Source organism: Mixophyes fleayi, chromosome 1, assembly GCF_038048845.1.
Source record: "Mixophyes fleayi isolate aMixFle1 chromosome 1, aMixFle1.hap1, whole genome shotgun sequence".
NCBI lineage: Eukaryota > Metazoa > Chordata > Amphibia > Anura > Limnodynastidae > Mixophyes > Mixophyes fleayi.
Window position 1 is genome coordinate 282,377,966 of NC_134402.1, and position 21,888 is coordinate 282,399,853.

The following is a 21,888-nucleotide window of genomic DNA, read 5'->3' on the forward strand; positions in this document are numbered from 1 at the left end:
TAACCTTTGACCAGAGCAGCTCTAGCAGGGCAGACATTTTACAAATTGACTTGTTGAAAAGGTGGCATCCTATGTCAGTGCCACATTGAAAACCACTAAACTCCTCAGTCTATCGATCGATCTATCAATCTATCTATTGTTCTTTCTAAACACACGTAAATAATTTTGTTTACTATAAGTATTCTTTTCTAAAATTGTCAGTAAAATATTCTGAAGAGCCGGACAACATATAAAAATGCTTAACAAAAGAATGTTGTTAAGTCCTTTCCCTCCGTACCTGAACTCATTCTTTTGCCTATTTTGCTGTCTGTGTCAGTGTTTTCTAGCATCCTCATATTATATTCAGCTTTATCCAGTGTGTATGAGAGGCAAGGGAGTTTATAGCTTCTAGTCATCAGTGATTCAGCTTCATTGATTAATCCTGTGTTTCACTACTGTGCAGAGCATGCCATCTATTACCCTGAGAGAAGAACAAGCAGATACACTGGTTTTATAGTTGAGTCTGTGCACTGCCTCAGCCCCAAACCTCTTCTTCTTCTCATCTTGCTTTAAGGCAGGTCTGGCCACCCATATATTATAAAAACAATGCATACAAAACATCAAACAAGTGGTGTACAGTACAAATGTTAAAAATAGAGACTTGAAATTATATGTTTGTACTATTATGTAGCATATGTGGAACTGTGCATTCTCTGTACACAATACAGAAAAACAAACATCAGAGGTTATAAACTTTGGACTGGCCCAAAACAGTAATTTAGTAGTGTTAGATACTTTTCATTTTTTCATATTATTGATATATTTGTATATTTTAAATTAGTTTTTTCTCCTTTAAGAACTAAAATGATGGTTGTTTCTGAAAAACACATTATAATCTAAGAATTGCACTTGCACCTGATTGGTTTTAATTGGATGACACACACACTTTTATTGGGTGATACTGTCTTTCTTATTCTAGTAATTGGTGTTTTGTTCTTTCACTTATGGAGAAGAATGACATAGATCAAGAAGTATGTTTTCATATACGTGTATGTGTTAGATATGGCTCTATTGCCAGCTACTGCTAAAGCTGTGGCTGCAATGCTATACAAATAAGGAGGACTTATAACAACAGCCTATGTTCTTTGTGAAAACGTCAGTACAACGCTGACCACATGAACTGTGCAATCCCTTGTTCTCACCAATTAGTTAAAAACACTTTTAATATTTTTGTATCCAGGTTCTACTCTCCATAAAATTAAAATGATGTAATGCTTGGTCATTAAGAAGATTAATGTGCTACAGTAGCATGCTTTGGTTGAGTATAATTTTTCCTATGTTCCTTGGCAAAATACACTTCTGTATATTCCGATATCAACTCAATGAACACAACAAACACTGTTTGTGCATGTGGAGTTAATTATAGTTGTACCATTTTATATTCCCAGCAAAATTTCAAAACTCCCACTGTTTCCTATTATACACATTGGAGAATTTTTATGTGATTGCAGTTTTGCATGAGCATAATGTGAAATTTAACTGGCTTCCCTCTTAGTGCTGATAGTCTTCCTGAAAACCTCCTGTACAATGTGTGTCTGTCCACATACTATGTACAGTATGTGACCTTGCGTTAGCATGACCCAATTTGTTAAGGCTGCTGTAGCTGTACTCTCATATACTTTAGCTTGCTAAATCACCAGATGTTAAAACCAGATAAATAAGTCAGCATGCTTAATGTGGCAGGATTATTAAATTATTTGCAGAATATTTATATATTGCATTGTTTTACGTGGTTAAGTGATTTTGTGCATTAGTTATAATCTGATAGCTGCCAACTATTTCTGATTTCCTGTGACAGTCCCAGGTTTTAAAGACCGGTTCCATTTGTTTTGAACTTTGCTGGAACTAATGTATGTGATTTAATATAATATTTAATATACATGATTTGCGTGCCAATAGATTTACACACGGGGTGTTTAAGTTCAGTGCTATCCCAAGAATGATGCTGCTGTGGTTGGACAAAGTAGTCACAGAGTTATTCAAGTTAATATTTAATTTAAGTGTTGTATTTAAAACGCAACAAATCAACTGTGCATTTTTAAATTCAATTCTGGTCACTGAAAGTTTGTTACTGTAGCTTTTGGTAGCTCAGATAAGGGGATTCATAAAATAACAATTTTTTTGTGCTAAGATTTTCTTTAAAAGGCAAATTTATTTGCTTACTGTTACTTACCTCCCAACATTAACTAGGCAAAATCTTGACAACATAAGCAAGCCATAACCCCATTTTGCATAAAACATGCCCTAATCTGCATGGCCATGCCTATTTTTGACAAGGCCCCACCCACTTGCCTATAAGCCCTGCCTCTTAGGTTCTGGGAATCAGAACTATTCTGTCTAAATCGGGATAGTTGGGAGTCATCTCCAAGTACTATGTATTAGTTTTATATAAATACTGCTGCTGGGATATGTTGTACTTATACCAAATAATATAAATGTATTCATTATAATGTATTAGTTGGAATTATATTTTCAGAAAAAATTATATTATAGCAACCTGTAATAAGTGCCATGGGTAACCCTTCTTGGTTTTGACCCAGAGGCCACAAGCCCTAGACTAAAGCTCACTCTCTTATTGCAATACATGTCATCAATAAATCACTTGAAAGCTAATTTTTTCTTTAAACATAGCATAAATTACCCATACGTAAAATTAAAGGTTAGTTGGGCTATAATCTAGCCCATTACCGTGTCTTTGCTGGGGGAGATAAAGGCATTTTGCACTACAACTATGTGTATTCCTGGTAATAACGTACATGTGTTACTCCGGCCAATAACAATTTTCATTTAAATAGTCTTAGATCCGTGTTCATACTGTTACAGATATCCTGCACTGATCTTGATGTCAGCCAACACTGGACACCTTAGGCATCTTATATGCACAATTATTGTTATGTACTGTCATATATAAAACTCTACTTAGACAAAGACAGCCAGATGAAGACGTGAGCCTACAAAACCATCCAATGGTTGAGATGGAGATTCTGCCCTTCCCAGTGTTAGCTGACATCCTTATCATTGGCAGCTATTTGGAATAGTAAATGTCAATAGTTTGCAATCATTACACAACTTTCTATAAGAAGAAGGGTTTGTACTAAAAATTGCTATAAGCTGGAGATACCCTTTAACAATATGTGTAAACTACAATTTGTTTCTTGTGATGTCCTTTTCTTAGTGTTCACTTGTATAGGTGAAGAAGCTAAAAACTGCACTACCACACGAACAAAATAGGCACACAGTGACAGACAGGGAGGCAGTCATCATCATCATCATCATCATCATTTATTTATATAGCGCCACTAATTCCGCAGCGCTGTACAGAGAACTCATTCACATCAGTCCCTGCCCCATTGGAGCTTACAGTCTAAATTCCCTACTATAGACACACATTCACACACAGACAGAGAGGGAGAGACTAGGGTCAATTTTTTTGATTGCAGCCAATTACCCTACCAGTATGTTTTTGGAGTGTGGGAGGAAACCGGAGCACCCGGAGGAAACCCACGCAAACACAGGGAGAACATACAAACTCCACACAGATAAAGCCATGGTCGGGAATCGAACTCATGACCCCAGTGCTGTGAGACAGACGTGCTAACCACTAGGCCACTGTGCTGCCCACAGACTTCATTTTCCGAAATGCCCTGTTTCGATTGGTTGATTTATACACAGTGATAGGGCTGGGATGTCACAGTCACTCGGTTGACTCTTTAGTGAGGTGAGCATAGCTGGATGACACACACTAACCTTACAGGCAGATAAGCGTCCTATGCACAAGAAATGCCTCCTAGACATTCTGTGACAGTAGGCATCTATGAAATTAAGTAAAATAAAAGCTTTTCACTACATTATATTTCCATAAACTATAGATTGTGGCCTTGGAATTCAATTCTGTGTGATTCAAATAAAGATGTGTAAGATCATTAACATTTTCTGTGTTTCTCTTTATTCAAGGTAAACCTATTTGTCATGTTGTCAGTGGTCTGTGTCTTGCTGAACCTGGCTGGTTTCATCTTAGGTTGTCAAGGAGCTCAGTTTGTATCCAGTGTTCCCAGTTGTCAGTTGGTAAGTAAACAATTGCTTTATAAAACTTTAATAGTGATATGATTGTAAGCATTTATGCTGTATGTATGACTGTAGCTCATAATGTGCAGAATGTATGCTTTATTTTCTTCATATTTGTAGAAAGTTCACCACAGATTCTTCTCTTCTCATAAAGTAATAAACTTTGCAATATGGTTGTGTAAACAAACATCTGTATGTAAAGCTTGCAGCACACAATCCATTAGTGTTTAAAAAACATTCTTCTCTTTGCAATTGCGTTAGAGCCATTGGCTATAACCCTCAGGGAAGACCCTAATTATTCAGGTATACAAATTTGCTCAGAATTATGCAAATTAGCGATGTTTGCTAACGATATGTTATTAATGGTTACACGCCCAGAAAAATCTATCCCCACAATAGTAGAGACAATAGAAAACTTTGGATCCTTTGCAGGTTATAAAATTAACTTTCTGAAATACTCCCTATTTCGAACATTGCAATGAATCCTGACCAAATTAGAGCTATTTCAAATTTCCGTCTAGTAACACAAAAATTTAAATACCTGGGGATTTACATTCCATCATCTCTGAGTGACCTTTATAAATTCAACTATTCTCCCATTATTAAGAAAATATAATTTATGCTAGTTAATTGGAAAACCCTTCCTTTGTCCCTACTTGGCAGAAATGCTGTGATTAAGTCTGTCGTTTTCCCCAAATTGTCATACCCGATGCAGATGCTCCCTCTCTGTCTTACAAAAACTGATATACACAGACGCACCAAACTCTTTACTTCCTTCCTTTGGGGAGGCAAGCGACCCAGAATTCACAATGTTAAGCTTAAACAAAATAAACAAAGAGGTGGGATTGGTTTCCCGTGTGTGATGGCATTCATGCTCTCCGCTCTTTTCCGTTATGCCATAGGATGGTTATTGAGGCAAAAATACTTTATTAATCTACCTCTAGAAGAAGAATTAGTGCACCCATATTCACTGGCGGCACTCCTCCACCTACCTAAAAAATGAGTACCAGAAGAAATAATGCGAAACATCTTATTTGGAGATATCTACAAGGCATTGAATATAATCACAAAACGCTTGAAACACCCTCGAATTACTACACACTACATTACTATTTGGGGCAACCCTGCGTTCCCTCCAGGGCTAGAAAATACTGAATTCTCCACTTGGAGAACAAAAGGTATCACCTCAATAAAAGATGTATTTGACCCTGGAGGCATCCTATTCCCTTTCCAGCAGCTTAAGGAAAAATTTATCCTGCTCAATTCCCATTTTTTTATGTATTTGCAGTTACGCCATTACATCATGACACATACAGATAACAAACTGTCTCTCCCCGCAGCCAGCTCCCTAGAAGACCTTTTACATTTCTCCAAGAGACAGAAATTCCGAATTAGATTCCTCTATCAGGATCTATTATCGTCAGATATACCAAACATTTGGAATATGAGGCATAGATCCTGGCTGAAGGAATCTCCTGATATAGATCTACTCAAACTTAACGAAAAAATTCTGAAATGGCTTCATTCTACAAGACTACAAGAGACCCACGTAACATTTCTTAACCGTACCTGTATATCACAAAATCAAAGGAGATTTTATGTTCCGGAAGAATCGGGGTTCTGTCCCAAATGCAAACATATTTATGCATCTTTTTACCATAACATCTGGCAATGCAGAAAAATCCAGAAATTCTGGAATAAAATACTAAGCTTTTTATCTTCTATCTTGGGTACTCCTCTTCCAGGTGATAGAAAGGCCATTTTCTTATGTCAATTTGAAAATTGGGTACATCTTATGAGAATCACAGGATGTTAAACCATTTATTACGGTCACCATCACAATAGCTAAACTAGTAATTTTTTGACATTGGATTAAAAAATCCCCCCCATCTTTATCAGAAGTGAAAAATGGACTCTTTAATACATTGCATTTAGATAGAAGAGCCACCTTGCCAGATATTGAGAAAGGGGTGGAATGATTCTACAAGAAATTGAGTCCTTTTATTGACTCCCTCCCTCCTAATGCCCAAGAAGGAATTTTAAACATGTTCGAAGACACAACATGGTCTCTACACTGTGCTTTGGGGAGTAATTTACATGGATGTGAGGTATCTGGAGTTGTTCTGTATGGGATCTTGTGTAGAGGAGCAGTCTTCTGCCCTCCCGTTCCTCAGGCTCACCCTTATTTGCATTTGAACTTCAGTTCCATACCATGTGGAGGGGTTGGGGTCATGGGTTCACTTCCGCCCGCTGTGTTATATACTCAGAGATTGTCTACGGTCGCCTGCCTGTTGCTGTTGTTAATGCCAGTATTATTTTGTGTTATGTATGTTATCTTATATGAATGAACACGTCCAATTATTTTATGTGAATTACCATTATAATCTTACTGATATTAATCTCACTCTTACCTACTGGTAAATTCAAGAGTTACAACGTTTAACTTTTCAAATTGATCTTTATTGTTCTTAAGATAACAAGATATAAAAGTTATAAAATGATCAATTACCGACATTTGTTGATTGTAATTAAGATACGGCTCAATCCTATGTAACACATCTTTGTCAGTGATTACTTCTTGATTGGATATTGTCCTTATTATTTTATTCCGTAATTGGAAAACTTCTAATAAAAACTGTTATTATAATAAAAAAAAAAAAAAAAAAAAACATTCTTAAGTATTTATTCCAGAAAAAAATACATACTGCAACTGTTTTTCAGAGGCTGTTGAGATACAGATTTACTATTTGGTGCAAACCAGCAATCCCCAAAATGAGGACGTTGCGGCAGATCACTGTACAGAAAGCCCACCCACTTATACTTTAGTAGTAGTGGGGTGTGGTTAGGCATGAAGGGCCTGATTCATCTAGGCACTTATCTGCCAGTGTTGTGCGCGCTAAATCATTGTGCGCATGCCTAGAACGGGCCATAAGCAAATAAACGCAGCAACGTTCAATGCATCTACATATGCAAAGGACACTTAATGCAGCCTACGATTTCTAGGAGAGAACGGGGCGGGGAAGGGGCATTCGCCTGTAGTCAATGTACTGTAAGGGCGTGCCAAACTCGAGCGCATGCAGCCATGTCCGAATCAAGCTTTGGGCATCTCCAAGTTACCTGTTTTTCTGCCGTATATCTTGCTCCAGCTACAGGGCTAGTCTGAGCGCTGAGTACTAGTGATGACAGTCTCATATGCATGCTATAACATGTGTTTGCAATCAGGAGCACATGTAAAAATGTATTTTATGTTCTATAGACATTAGGATCATCCTAATAAATGTATTTTGTGGGGGGGGGGAAATATATAATTTTTTGTTTTGTTATGTTTTTAACTGTTTTGTCGTTAATGCTTATTTTATTAACCGGTGACATTAATTCAATAGTTTTTTTTATCTGTGTATTCTTTTGCAGTATACGTCCTTAGGCATTGGACGTATCCTGCAGTGTCTTATGTAGTAGAGCAGATCAGACCTACATCCGAATTCATCAGCGCACATATCTTCAAATCCGTCCTTGTTGGATTCAGGAGTATGCAGAGCCGATTTGCATGCGTTTTAAAGTATGGCCCAAAGACTGTATCCACAATCCTTACAACAGATGCTTGATAGTGCTATATGTACATGCTCTGCAGGCTATCCTTCTTGCAAGAGCTGAATGATTGTTAGCTCATGCACAAATATGGTGCACCCACTCCTGTACTTTTTTTTAAGGGAAAATTAATTATTATTTGTCCTTTTCGGTGACATTTGAAGGAAATGCCCAGTTGAATATGCATTTTTAGTTAATAACCTATAATAGCTTATACCTGTCCCGTATAGCAATACTGTGACATTTTAAGCATTTTCTTAATTCAGCACAGCTACTAATATATTTGAAAAATTTTTAAAAAGTGTATTTTTCAAGCACATATACATCATAAAATTTGATGATAGGTAAGTGTAGTATAGTGTATAAATAAATGAATAATATAGTTATGCTTGTCACTTTGGCATTGATGCGGTATGTTGTAAAATGGCCATCATAGTGAAATATAATATACTGTACTACTATACCTTATTTGAAGACTATATATGTCAGAGATTGACAAAATAAGGATATATTTCATTTCACATATGTTTATATATAGGACAATTTATCCTCCTATAGTAAATTACTAGGCTGTTATAAGTCACCAAGGAATTATGTAACCTTATAAATGTCAGGTCATGTAAAGTAGAAGTGACTTGCGTTATCCATAATAATTTCCAATAGGGCAGGGTATTATTCCTTGTGCAACGGAACACTGAAGTGAACTCACCAGAGCAATCCATTTATGCAGATATTTTATTTACAGGGGTTTATACTTATATTGACATCACTTGTATATTTTTCATGTATACACACCACTCATGTATTATGTGTGTCATGTACTTGCAAGATAAGTACCTTGCCTCAAATGTCACTTTTAGATAGCAGCGAAAGTTATTGATGCTAGGAATTTAAAACCAGATATCTGCCAGGTAAATTATGCGGCTGAGGCAGTGAACATATTATGTTCCTCAGCAAGTGAAACAGTATTCCTGGAAATCTGGAATAAACATTGCAAGGGCAGACAGCTTTTATATGCACTCCTATAGAGACTGTGTCTTAAAGAGGACCACTCACTTAATGTCTCCCTGGCTTGTAATGATTTATTATGTCTGAATTACAGAGACATTTTGCATATCTAATAGCGGGACAAGCAATAAATAAGAAGATCTTATAGCCCACCCAGCGCTGCCAGCTCCTCTTGGCCACTGACATCCCATAATTGCTGCTGTTCTTGAGACAGAACAAAAGCATCACTGTCAATCATAATTGACGCCATTGCAAGCACAGTTGCTGAACAAACACTGCCTTTGCATAACTGTCAGATTATTAGAGCACTGTTAGATGGGGGTATGAAGGAATGGCTAATACTTTAATAATTACAGGCGGTAATTAGGCACTAAAAGGAACAAAAATAATAATAGTTTAGTGAGCAGATTAAATTGCTGTGCATATCAAAAACATGACAGGTTCTTTCTAGAAAGGAAACTGCATAGCAGAAAACTATATTGTGAAAGAATATCTGTCATTTGAGACAGCAGTCCAATTTAGCAATTAACAATGTGAACAATGTGATGTTTCCGTACCCATACACTCGTAATGTTTCTTCACAGGAAGCTGATGTATAAACTTATCAAGATCCAGTGAAAAACGTTGTATGTTGTGTATTTCCTTTCAATTGGGCCAAACTGATTTTATCTGTCCATTAGCTGGTTTACTTGTAATGTCACCATGATTGCAGGAACTGTAGGTTATGTAAATTAACACATTGGGCCTGATTCATGAAGGGAAGTAAAGCAAGAAAATGAGTAACTTTGTACCTTGGCAAAACCATGTTGCAATGCAAGGGGTGCAAATGAGTTTATTATTTTGCACAGAAGGAAAATACTGGCTGTTTTTTCATGTAGGACGCAAATACTTTATAGCTTTATTTTTACACTGACATTAAAAGTTGATCTAGGACATGTTCTACCCCAATTTTAAATCTGTCCTCACATTTTAAATTTACCTCCCCCCTCCAATGCAACATGGTTTTGCCAAGGTCCAAAGTTACTCATTTGTTTTGCTTTACTTTCCTTAATGAATCAGACCCATTATCTCTCCAATACTAAAATCCTTATCAACATAAAGCTTGTAGACTATATGGCAACACAAACTAAACTTAATAGATCTCTGAATAAAATGGTAGCTGCAAAATGTTACAAATTAAAATGTAGAGTGTGTTCTGCATACAGTGCATAAACATGGATCTTCACAATTTCAGATGCACCAACACCGTCCCACCACCAAGTAAATCATTTTCAAATGTTGTAAACTACTGTATGCAGTGGCGGATCCAGGAGGGGAGGGGGGGGGGGGGCGATCAGGGCAATCGCCCCCCTAGCAGGGGCTTGATGCCGACAGCTGCACACTGTGCAGGTCCGTTCAGCAGTGACAGTGTGCTGCCCGGCTGCTCTGATTGTGTTTTAAACACAATCAGAGCAGCGGGGCAGCACACTGCCGAGCGGACCTGCACATACTGTGCAGCCGCTGGCAGCCTTAGAAATCAGAAAGGCGGCGGGGCCAAAATGCCCCCCCCCCTTAAAATCGCCCCGGGTAGAGCAATTGTCTACATCCGCCCATGACTGTATGTATGCTATATCCATGTGTGCTACCCTCTGCGTGCATAGTTATGCCCAAGTACTGCCGTCTTGTGTTCTTAGTCCACATATTAAAGCTCATTTCACTCTCATATTCAGGAAAATGTGGATATAATAAGTCTGTTTGGCATATGTGTATATTGCTTTCTGTTCTACTAAGCTCTGGTATGAGCTGCCCATTGAAAATAAAAAGTTTTTTTGTTGTTTATTAAATATATGCAGTAAATACAAACAAATCACAGTAAATAAACTGTGCAGATGATTCAAAAGAATTAACTTAGGCAACTGATATGTTTAAGAGTAATTTTGAGACCACATCTAGGTAATCAAGTCAACACTGTTCTAGAGATGGAGGAGATGATTGAACTGGGCTTAAGTTTTGTAAAAGGATATGGAGGAGTTATTCAGTATACTGGTCATAAGCTCAATATCATAAATGTTCCAAACTCTTTTCCTAAGGACAGACGGGGTTGGAGGCTTCCATGAGGCAGGTACAAGACATGCAGCTACACTAAACACATGCTGAAGAAATGTATTTAAATGTACACGTTAATAGAAACTGTAAAAGGTTAGCTATTTTGGGTGCTACTTACTGTGCTAATCTGAAAGCATGAAGGTCCAATGATGTGGCAAATATACTATTAATACTAATATTATAATAACCATTTAATAAATTACCTTCATTATCACATAAGGTTGACTCCAATTTGAACCCAGTTCCTAGAAAGATAATTCTGTTTCAATGTCTGCTCTATTTACTTTGATTAAAATAGATTAATACAGATAAGAATGATTACTATATCATATTATATCAAGAAAGAATTTCCACAAAGTCTCATTAAAAGTAATATGTATTCTTATTAACAATAGATAATATCAGTAATGGTATTTACACATATAATAACAGTGTGGAATGCATAATACATTTTGCATGAAATACAATGCACTGCCTGCTTTAGCTTTCTTATACATGTGTAAATGTACCTCTTTTCCATGTTACTAAGCAAATATGATATATATATACATATATATATATATGTATATATATATATATATATATGTATGTATGTATATGTGTGTAATAAGATTGTAAGACAACGTGTGTGTAAGACAGACTGTATTGAAATACAGTGCATGTGTGTGAAGAATATTTGATGTGTTAGGGAAGACAAAGAAAGAAGACAGATTGTAAGACATTATGTGTGTGTGTGAGTAGACAAAGATAGATTTACAAGATGGAGGATAGCCGTATATGTGAGACTATGACAAAATGGTGGACAGATCGTGTGTGTGTGTGACTATGACAAAATGGAGGATAGGCCATGTGTGTGTGATCATGAAGACCCAAAGGGAGAACAGACCATGTGTCTCTGGCTTTAGTACAAAGCCTAACACATGTCTCTCACATGGCTCATACAGGAGCCATGTTGTCCATTAGATCTATCCAGCAATAAACTGCATGTACCAAATAGTATACTTTCCCAAATTATCTATGTTTACCAGGGGCGGATCTAATAATGTATTGTAAGGGGGCGAATTAGGGGGGGGGGGGATTTAGTCCCCGCCCCCTTTTTAATTGTTAAGGCTGCCGGCGGCTGCACACTATGTGCAGGTCTGTTCGGCAGGGACAGTGTGTTGCCCGGCTGCTCTGATTGTGTTTAAACACAATCAGAGCAGCCTGGCAGCACGCTCTCCCTGTCTAATGGTGATTGCTATAAATTTTAGCAGAACTTACGTGAATGGGTCACACATACCCCCAAACTGTGAGTTTCTTAAAATATTTAAGAAAGTCAATATTTTCCCTGTAAAGTTGTGATATTTTTTGAATGTATCAACGACCTGTGTTAATATCTTCACTGTCTGTTGCATGGGAATGAAGTCTACTCTATAATCGTATAAGGAATTGGCAAATTCTTCTTGTAGGCCTGATTCCACCCAGCCAAAATAGGTAAAATTGGCCTTCCTAGCCGAAAAATGTGCTTTGCCTACTCAAAATTCCTAATGCGTTAGACGCTAGACAGCTCTCAAAGACGTATTTGTGGGTTGCAGATGCCTTAATGTATTGTATCACCCAATAATTGTCAAATTAGAATGAGTCAAACTTCATCTCACTGTGGGGACTCCTTTCCTCCAGAGTACCTGACTGCCTGATTGCAGTAACCCCCCCTCCCCCTCACATTATAGGGGCCTTTTCAAGTGGGCTACACAGGGTCTTCTCATTCAGCTCTATCTAGCCCCTGCATTGGCAGCAACTCCTCCTCACATTATGGGAGTCTTTTCAAGGGAGCGGTACCAAGGGTCTTCTCACATACAATTTTCTAGCCCGCTGCCTATGCAGTGACTTCCCTTCATATTAAAGACGTTATTTACCTATGGACAACAAACAGCCTTTTCCATTACACAAACTCCATTCTATCTGTTCTCAAAGACAATTCCATTCAATCTCCATTTATACTATTTAAACTTCACATATTTATGTTATCTTACCCTGGTACCACCCAAAGCATTCATCTCTGTTGCCTTACACTGCAGCTTCTATATATAATCCATACTTATCCATAGAGCGTCCAACAACAGATCTCTCCCGCTTTGTGTCCTGCAAGTAACTGCGAATCAAGGAACATGTGTTTCTCCATTCACACCCAAAGGTGGGCGGTCCCTGTATTGGTGCCGTTGGTTTCTTAATTAACTTGACCACTGTCAAGCAAAGCCAAACAAACTGGTTTTGCTAAATAGAATTCTAATGAAGAGGGGGTCTACTCTTTATCAGAAACTTTCACTTCTCCAGCCAAGGTATCTGACCTCTCATCTGAGTCTAGTATCTCACCCAGCTTTTCCTCTCATTTAGACACATAAGAGTCTTTTTGTACTGTGTTGAAGAGATGCATTGACTGATAAAGTAAAGATATCAAGCCTCTAGAGAAATTATTGTTTAGGCATTGCCGTTCAAAAGGGGTTAAGGTTGTAGCTATTAACATGTCCATAGAGTAGAAGTAAAAAAATAATAATTTAGGTACCGGCAAAAGGCTATTATAAGAATATTATTGGCCTGCAAGTTTGAAATATTGGAAATATTCCTGTCTGGATCAAATCATTCTGGAATCTATTATTGACTTTAACTCGAGAACCCAGATATAGTGAAGATCGAGGGACATCCATATTGTGCCAAAATTATATGAGATGAGACTTGGGAGGCACTAGAGAGAAGTTTATTGTACCCACATTAAAAAGTATAAGTTATTCATAGGGTGGTACTGAACTACTGACAGTCTCCAGCTTTGGAGAGCCACAATATAGCAAAGGCAGATGATGACGAACGCACCACCAATTCAATATCGACCCAGGGCCATTGTACCACTGTGGGATGAAAATGGCATTAGATGCCTTTTTGTCATTTAATGCCATTAATAAGGCAGGTATCTTGGAGATATTAATATGGTAGACTAGGTACATTTCTTTCCTGGTGTTATCCATTGCCTGTCTTTTAGGAACACATTTTATGTGATCAGGATGGACTAGTTTGGTGAGCCATGCATTAAGCCTGTTGGCCAGCATTTCAGCAAAGGTTTATAGGACACAGTTGGATGTAGTACATGGGATCCTTGCGCTCCTCATGCATAACTGAAATTGTAGCTTCAATTGTGGCTACTGCAAAAGATGCTACATCCCAAATTCAGTTGAAAAGAGCTGTGAGTTTTGGTGTTAGAATGTCACTAAATGTTTTTGTTATAGAGAGCAGAGAATCTGTCTGGGCAAGGAGCAGTGGTGATTTTCATCAACAAGTTGTTGTCAGGGTTTCTTCTTCTGTGATCATTGCATTAATTGGCTCTATCCCCGATGGGGTAGTTTAGGGAGATTACATCTAATGATGTAACCATCAGTATTGCTCATTAAGGTTAGAGGAAGTTCCGACAATTCGTAGAAGTTGTAGAGATTACTGTAGAAACATTGGAACTTCTCAGTGATTTTATGTGGGTTATGCTCCAGTCAGTCCTGAAGAGTTTTAACCACCAAGATAATTTTGTGTGCCCGTTGTTTTCTAGGACTATTTGCCAGGAGTACACCCTCCCAGCCCTGCACCATCCACTGCTTAAGTTTGCATGTTGGGAGATTTCAAATTCAGTCAGTGCTGACAGGACAGAGAATAACACAGAGCTGTTTGCTTCTCCCTGTTCTTTGGGGTGAGATACAAAGTGCAAACACCCCACGCAAATTCTCTTTCGTGACTGCACATGCCTACTTGTGCACAAATGTACCCAATTTTTTGGGAGGTTTAGGCAAAGACAGCATTAGTAGTTGGGTGGATTTGGAGACGTTCCTTCTTGAGTGTGAGTTAGGTGCATGAGTGCAAACTACTTTTACATCTACACAAAAAAGACTTTGTAACTAGGGAGACCAAAAACAGATTATCAGGTCCCAAACCACAGGTTGCACACATTATATATTGATATTGTCCCTTTGTCACTAGGACATTACAATTTTTTTAAGATTTGTCACTAAAATGTTGCTGATTATTAATACTTTACAGTATCTCTTAATCTGCATGTCATTTTCATTATGTTTTTCTTTTATTCTTTGTGTGTCATAAATTAAGATATACTGAATGTATTTAAAACCAATAGAAATGTGTAATGATCCTGTCCAATGGTCATGTAATTGTGAGAAAATGTAACATATGTTGTGTTATCAGTAATGAAAATTCATACATCTACTTGCCTACATGCAAGTTGTCCCTGGAAATATATCTCAGATGTTGCTAACCATGCGACATGTGTTGCAGTAATGTATCCAGTGCTCATTCTGGCTGAAACAGACATGTATAATAGGTACGACTATGTTTGTTTCTGATCTTTAATGTAAAATGACTAATTCAGAGCTGAATTCATAACATTCTTCATGTCCTTGATCAACAAGAACTTGGTAAGTACACTTGTCCATCATTCTTTTGCAGTGCGTGAATCCTGCACATGTTTCGATAAAGTGGCACTGATTAAATATTTCTAATCACAATTGTGTTATTACAGGTAGACATGGCAGAAGGCAAAATCTGCGTGTGCTGTGAAGAGTCTCAGGCTAACAAGTGTCTGGAGAAAGAAAATGTTTTGAAGTTGTTCATGATCCATTCCTGTACTGCAGTTCATCTCTTACTCAAGGTACCACTGGTGGACAAGTATAATCAATGCACAGTTATATTGCATCGAAGTCTACTGTATGTTATTAGTCTGATGCAGAGCTTGCTGCAATTGCACCCCAAATCAGAGGCACAGATTGCATTCACTAAAAATGACACAATTGCTGACATGTGGAAAGTTGCAGTTAACGCACGATACGTGCAGGTTGCATCCGTTGTATATGCACCTGGTTTATTACAGGCATTCGTCAATACACTTGCGTCAATGTTTGTAATCATTTGTTTAGTTCGCAAAATAGTATTGCTATTAGGCATCAATAACATTTCAAAAACTTCTCTAATACAACTACATTAAAAATAAATAAATTTGCTTAAACATGCATACAAAGCATAATATAGGCACATGCCCCTTACTGTACTTGGCTTAAGTTAGAGCACCCTTTCCCTCCTCTGTCCCGCTTCTCCAAACACGTAGGTTTAAGTGCCAGAATCTCACAAACTTGCATAGCTGCTTATGTGTGAGGCCATTTTTCTGGACATGGGCAGAACAATTTCACGCAAGCTACGCTACACAAACTGATGTAGTACTCGCTCTACATCAGCCCCATAATATGGGATAAAAACATTATACTATGTTGATAGCCGATACATTTGTTTAATATAAAAATATTTTACTCCCCTCTGAGTCATTTACTGGGGGTAATTTACTAACCCTGAGTAAAGAATCATAGCAACCAATCGAACATTTACTTTCATTGCCTAACCTGCACGAACTGGCTGTGGTTTTAGTGCAAGTTTGCAGTATAGAATGAATGCGCTGAAATACTCTTACCATAGTAACCAGCAGTGCAATATGCAATTTAAGGTAAATGCAGAAAATATATTAGGTAATGTCACTGCAGTACACAAAGCCATGGTAATGAATGAGTGCTGAATATTTCAGAGAAATCTGTTTATTTTCAATTTGGGCTTATACTATGGATATCTCTTACTTTCTAGCTGCAACATATGTGACTACTAAGCTAAATAAAGCATCTGAAATCAAACTGAGGGTGTTACACTCTATGTAGGACATAACCATGCAATGCTACAGGCAAAGGCTGCTCTACAGAATTCCCTACTTGAGGCATTGTTCTTATGCATTTTATCATCCCTGTTTGACTGCCAGACATGGCAATTCACTGGGGATGAGGATATGAATATGGACAGCCAGGATATGGATGTCTGATGTGGATGTCTGCAAAACTTAGAGTCTAACTCTTTCATTTTAGACAGACTAGCTCTGTTTGTTCTTACTGCTGGATCCTGCCACTTTTATGCCACCTTTGCAACAATGCCTTCTGAGGCAAGCCACTCATCTTCTCTTGAGGTTTTCCTGGCACTAACTACAGGAAAATTCTATCTTAATGTCTTTTTTTTTTCATTTAAAGAGCATGTAAGGAAGCCACTATATGTTATCAATGGATGTTTATCCTTAAAATGTATACATAAAGCATGTTGCCATCTGTGGTTGGTTACCCACTGGTTAGTTATTTAATCCACAGGAAAATCATCTTCTTGTAATGCACTGGAAATAAAAACAAGAGACAGCAGAATGCTCTGCTTGGACCCGCTGCAGAATGAGAGAAGACTATTGACCGGGAGTGTCAAAAATTGCTGCGTTAATTACAACTGGTTTTCCACACTAGCCACAATGTGATTGGCTGGTGGTTTGGGGAAATGTTTGGGACTCCCTAATTGATCAAACATTTAAATTGTGATGAATATGAAAAATACAGCACAACACTGTTTAAATTGCTTGTCTTAATTCCTAGTGGGTATATAATGTACAATGAGCTCCAATTGAGAATGGCCATTTTAGCCGCTGTGACATGCTTTGATCACACTGAAATGGAACAAGCAGCAATCAAAAAAATGCTCTGCAGTGCACAGAAGTATGAGTCCAAATGGATATATACCCATAGATTGGGTACAAGTGTTTACACATTTTGTGGTAAAAATGCAAGTCAGACACAGTATAAATGCCTGTGGGCAACCAAACTTTGTAGAGAGTAGGGAGTTGCCTGAGCCACCAGTGTAAGTGAAAAGATTGCAAACTATCTGTACTAAAATGTACTGTGTAAGGAACATGGACATTGTTGTAAAAACAGCTTTATTGCTGAAATATCAGCATTTTGTCCTGTATAATATGTAGTTTTAACTTACTTTGGAATGTGGCTTCAGCTCTCTGTAATGGAGTAAGGTGATAAACTTTACTTTTTAACAGAACTGCAGAGGAACATGAGATTTTTCTTCTTACTTCATACTTCAAATTTAAGATGTTAGTGCTTGTGGCTGAATCACTTATAAAGAACTTATTGTATGAATTTATTTCAATTAGTGGTGTAGTGAGCTGATGTATATCATTGCAAATATACTTATTTTTCTAAAAGAAATGTATTGATTTGTGATGGAGTAGGCGTATGTTGGAGGAAATGTGGTTTTGTAAGAAAGGAAGAAAGGAAATCTAATTAAGCCTTTTCATTTGTGAGTGACCAAGACATCTATTAGTCTGAATGCACAGGAAGGGGTCGTTACACTTTCATCCTGGGCCTTAGAGAGATTGGAAACCTAACAACAAGTAATTTAGTAAATCACAGATTGATGTAAATTTTGTTAAGTTTAAATTTCATTTAAATCCATGTTTAGAGAACATATTACATCCTTATGCTAATCATTGAATGTAATATCTCCGCTTTTGTGGTGCCTGTTAGGAGAGGGGGCCGATTTACCCCCTGCCAACATGTGTCAGAAACTGTATAGACTATATGGACAAAAGTATTCAGACACTTGACCCTTTCGCCAACAGGGACTGTAATGATATTGTATTCAAATACATATACTTTAATATGGATTTGGTCCCCCTTTTGAAGCAATAACAGCTTCCACTCTTTTTGGAAGGCTTTCCACAAGATGTTGTAGTGTTTCAGTGGGAATTTGTGCCCATTCATTCTGTAGAACTTTTATGAGGTCAGGCACTGATGTTGGACCAGAAGGCCTGGCTCACAATTTTCATTCCAGTTCATCCAAAAGGTGTTTGATGGGGTTAAGGTCAGCACTTTGTGAGGGCCAGTCAAGTTCGTCCACACTGAACTTATCAAACCATGTCTTTGTAGTCCTTGCTTTGTGCACTGAGGTACAGTCATGTTGGAATAGAAAAGGGCCTTAATGCTGAAGCATTAAGATTGCCCTTCACTGGAGATAAGAGGCCTAGCCCAAACCCTGAAACAGTCCCATACCATTATACGTCTTCCACTAAATTTCACAGTTGGCATAATGCATTCAGGCAGGTAACATTCTCCTGGCACCCAGACTCGCCCATTTAACTGCCAAACAGAGATGCATGATTCGTCACTCCACAAAACATGTTTCCAATGCTCCACAGGCCAGTCTCGGTGTGCTTCACACCACTCCATCTGACTCTTGGCATTGGTCTTGGTGATCTAAGGCTTACATGCAGCTGCTCGCCTATGACAACCTATTCCATTAAACTCTCACTGCACAGTTTTTGTGCTTACATTATTGCCAGAACTCTTCAGCTATGGAATCAGCAGAGCGTTGGCGACTTACGCACCATGCGCCTTAGCAGTCTTTGACTCCGCTCTGTGATTTTACGTGGTCTTCCGCTTCATAGCGGAGTTGTTGTTGTTCCTAAACACTTTCACTTTCTAATAATATCACTTACAATTGACCAAGGAATATCCAGCAGGGATGAAGTTTCAATTTCTTATTGCAAAGGTGGTATCCTATCACAGTACCACGCTTGAAGTCACTGAGCTCTTCAGAACGACCTGTTTTGTGTCACAAATGTTTGCAAATGAAGACTGCATGGCTAGGTGCTTGATTTTATAAACCTCTGGCAACGGGTCGGAATGAAACACTTCAATTCAATAATTAACAGGTGTGGCCACTTTTTCTTATGGTGTATAAAGAGCTCTGTTTAACCATGTAATATAGTATACCATCTGTACTTCTAGATTATCATTAGTACTTACAACTAGTGTGTACTGGTCCTTGTGAGGACCCCTTGAGCCCATAACTATCACTGCTTGCAGATTCTGCCTGACGCCTATTGCCTGCTGTATCCTGTGACTAACAGATAAGAACTTTCCCTCTAATCCGTTCCCCAGCTGTCTTGTGTTTAACCTAGTGTCTCTGTATTAACGCTCTGCCCACTACCCAGCAGTCCTAACCTATAGTAAGCGGTCAGGAGGTACCAGACAGTACACAGCAAAGGCGCCATGCAGCAGCTATACCAGCTACCCAGAAGTAAGCAGTTCTAGCCGGTGTTGAAGGAGCCAAGTGGTGGCAGCCGAATTCTCCTACAACGATTGCGCAGTTAGCATTCGCAAGTCGGTGAATGTCTGGTGGCAGGTGACACTAGGAGAAGTGGTCGGTAATAGTCAGATACTAATGGTCAGAAAGCAACCAGATAAACTGTGTAACATCCCTACATTCTTCTCCCCCTACAGACCAGGTGGCAAAGCAAGCACATCCGGTTACAGTGGTCCTTTAAATTTGAAACGAATGTATTAAAATAGTGTAGCTACAATTCTTGATTAATGTTACATTTTGTCAGCATACTCGATTTGCAACATTAGAGTGACCTGGATAAAAAATAAGACAATTTTTACGGCATTTTTTATTTTTATTAATAGTTCTTGCAAGCTACTCTGTTTTTAATGAATTTTTGGCCTTTCTGCACAAAGTATGAAGCCTAGAAAAGGGTACCATTGATTATAAATAAAGAACTAGTGCTTTGCCTTTATTCTTATGTACATCACTGTTTTGTACTAAAGAAACTTTACTGAACTTTATTTCCCACAGGTTATTCTCCTGGTGTAATTGTTTCATGATTTCTGGCCAGGACCTCGGCTACCTTCTTAGCACTCGGGGGCAGATTGACCTTCCTGTTAATTAGACAAAGACACTGATTTGTGCTGTATTGTTCCTGGAGCTTAGAAAGCTTCTTAATTTACCAATAGGCAGTGCTGACAATGCACACTTCAAAGTCTAGAAATATCCTGTAAGCCAAGGCAGTATATTCTTTGTTCTTAAGTTTTCTGTTGTACAAACATTTGCCTTACTGTAAATGCACTATGATTTAACAGTGTGTCCTGTCCTAAAAAGGCATTAATATGCATCATTTGCAGAGAAGTTTGTTTCTAGATGTGTTTCCACATTCCATTCATCTGTTTGTTCTTATCTTATCAGGATCATAACTCTGTGAATGCCACTGTATAAAAGAAATTGAGAAATTATGCCCTTAACATATTTTTTCTATTTCTTTCAAATAGGCCTGGCAGTGGTGTATTGGGCCATTAGTTGCTGTATTGTTTCTATTGAACCAATAGTTTTAGTATAGACATGTTTTTATAACTTGCATCTAAGTCCTGGTTTGTTTAAAATTGACCTGGGAAAATTTGAAGCTCCTCCAAGCTCCAAACTTAGCACTAGCTATGATATTAGGCACATCCTTGTTGGTCTTTATATTTAATAAGTGTATCAACCCACCCCAAAATACAAAATAATACAGTGGGCTAGATTTACTAAACTGCGGGTTTGAAAAAGTGGCGATGTTGCCTATAGCAACCAATCAGATTCTAGCTGTCATTTTGTAGAATGTACTAAATAAATGAAAAGCTAGAATCCGATTGGTTGCTATAGACAACACCTCCACTTTTTCGTACCCGCAGTTTATTAAATATACCCCAGTGTCTCTGCAGAATTTAAAGCATTTAAAAAAATTAGTACCTTTTTGCAAACCTCATTTAAATACACTTAACATACATTATATAATATTTTCTGAAATCCTATTGACAGTGCTGCCATATTAAATTTATTATTGCTGAGCGGGTAATAGATATTCATACTTTCTGCCCGACCAGCATGACCCCAGTATACGACAATCCCTCACCCTGGCCAGGGCCGCTGGAATCTCCAGGAAAGCTCCTGGAATTCGTCATTGGCTCGGTACACATCATGCTTTAACTATATTTAGAAATTCAAGGGTGCAGAAGCCAGCAATTTAAGTTGTATATAATTTATACCACTGATAACTATTGATGATTATCATTTAAATTAAAAGTAAAAGATATGTTTTAAATAATGCATTGCAGCCCTTCAATATCTTGTTAGTAAAATAACTAAAATTTTAATAATCACATTTGAATGTTAAAGCTTCATGCAATGTTAGTGCTCTGTGTTTGTCATTCTAAAAATCTATTATTCCAAATAATAAGTGTATAGGTTATTATTAAACATATACATTAAGCGGCATGACCTGGCTGCACATACAGCAGACATGTGCTACAAGAGCACCTCTCTTAAATTATCCTGGCAGTAAATACTGTTAAACAAATTTGCATTAAAATTAGGCACAATGTTATATATTTAGGGTGTTCGACT

At 37.8% G+C, this 21,888-nt stretch overlaps 1 protein-coding gene across 1 annotated transcript in view; it reads left to right on the plus strand.

Moving 5' to 3' along the window:
- ENTREP1 (endosomal transmembrane epsin interactor 1) overlaps window positions 1–21,888 on the plus strand; it is a 70,873-nt gene that overhangs the window by 18,046 nt on the left and 30,939 nt on the right. The window contains exons 3-4 of the mRNA XM_075210961.1: window positions 3,994–4,104; window positions 15,335–15,463. Of these exons, the coding sequence (XP_075067062.1) occupies window positions 3,994–4,104; window positions 15,335–15,463 (240 nt within the window). The remainder of the gene's footprint in view (window positions 1–3,993; window positions 4,105–15,334; window positions 15,464–21,888) is intronic.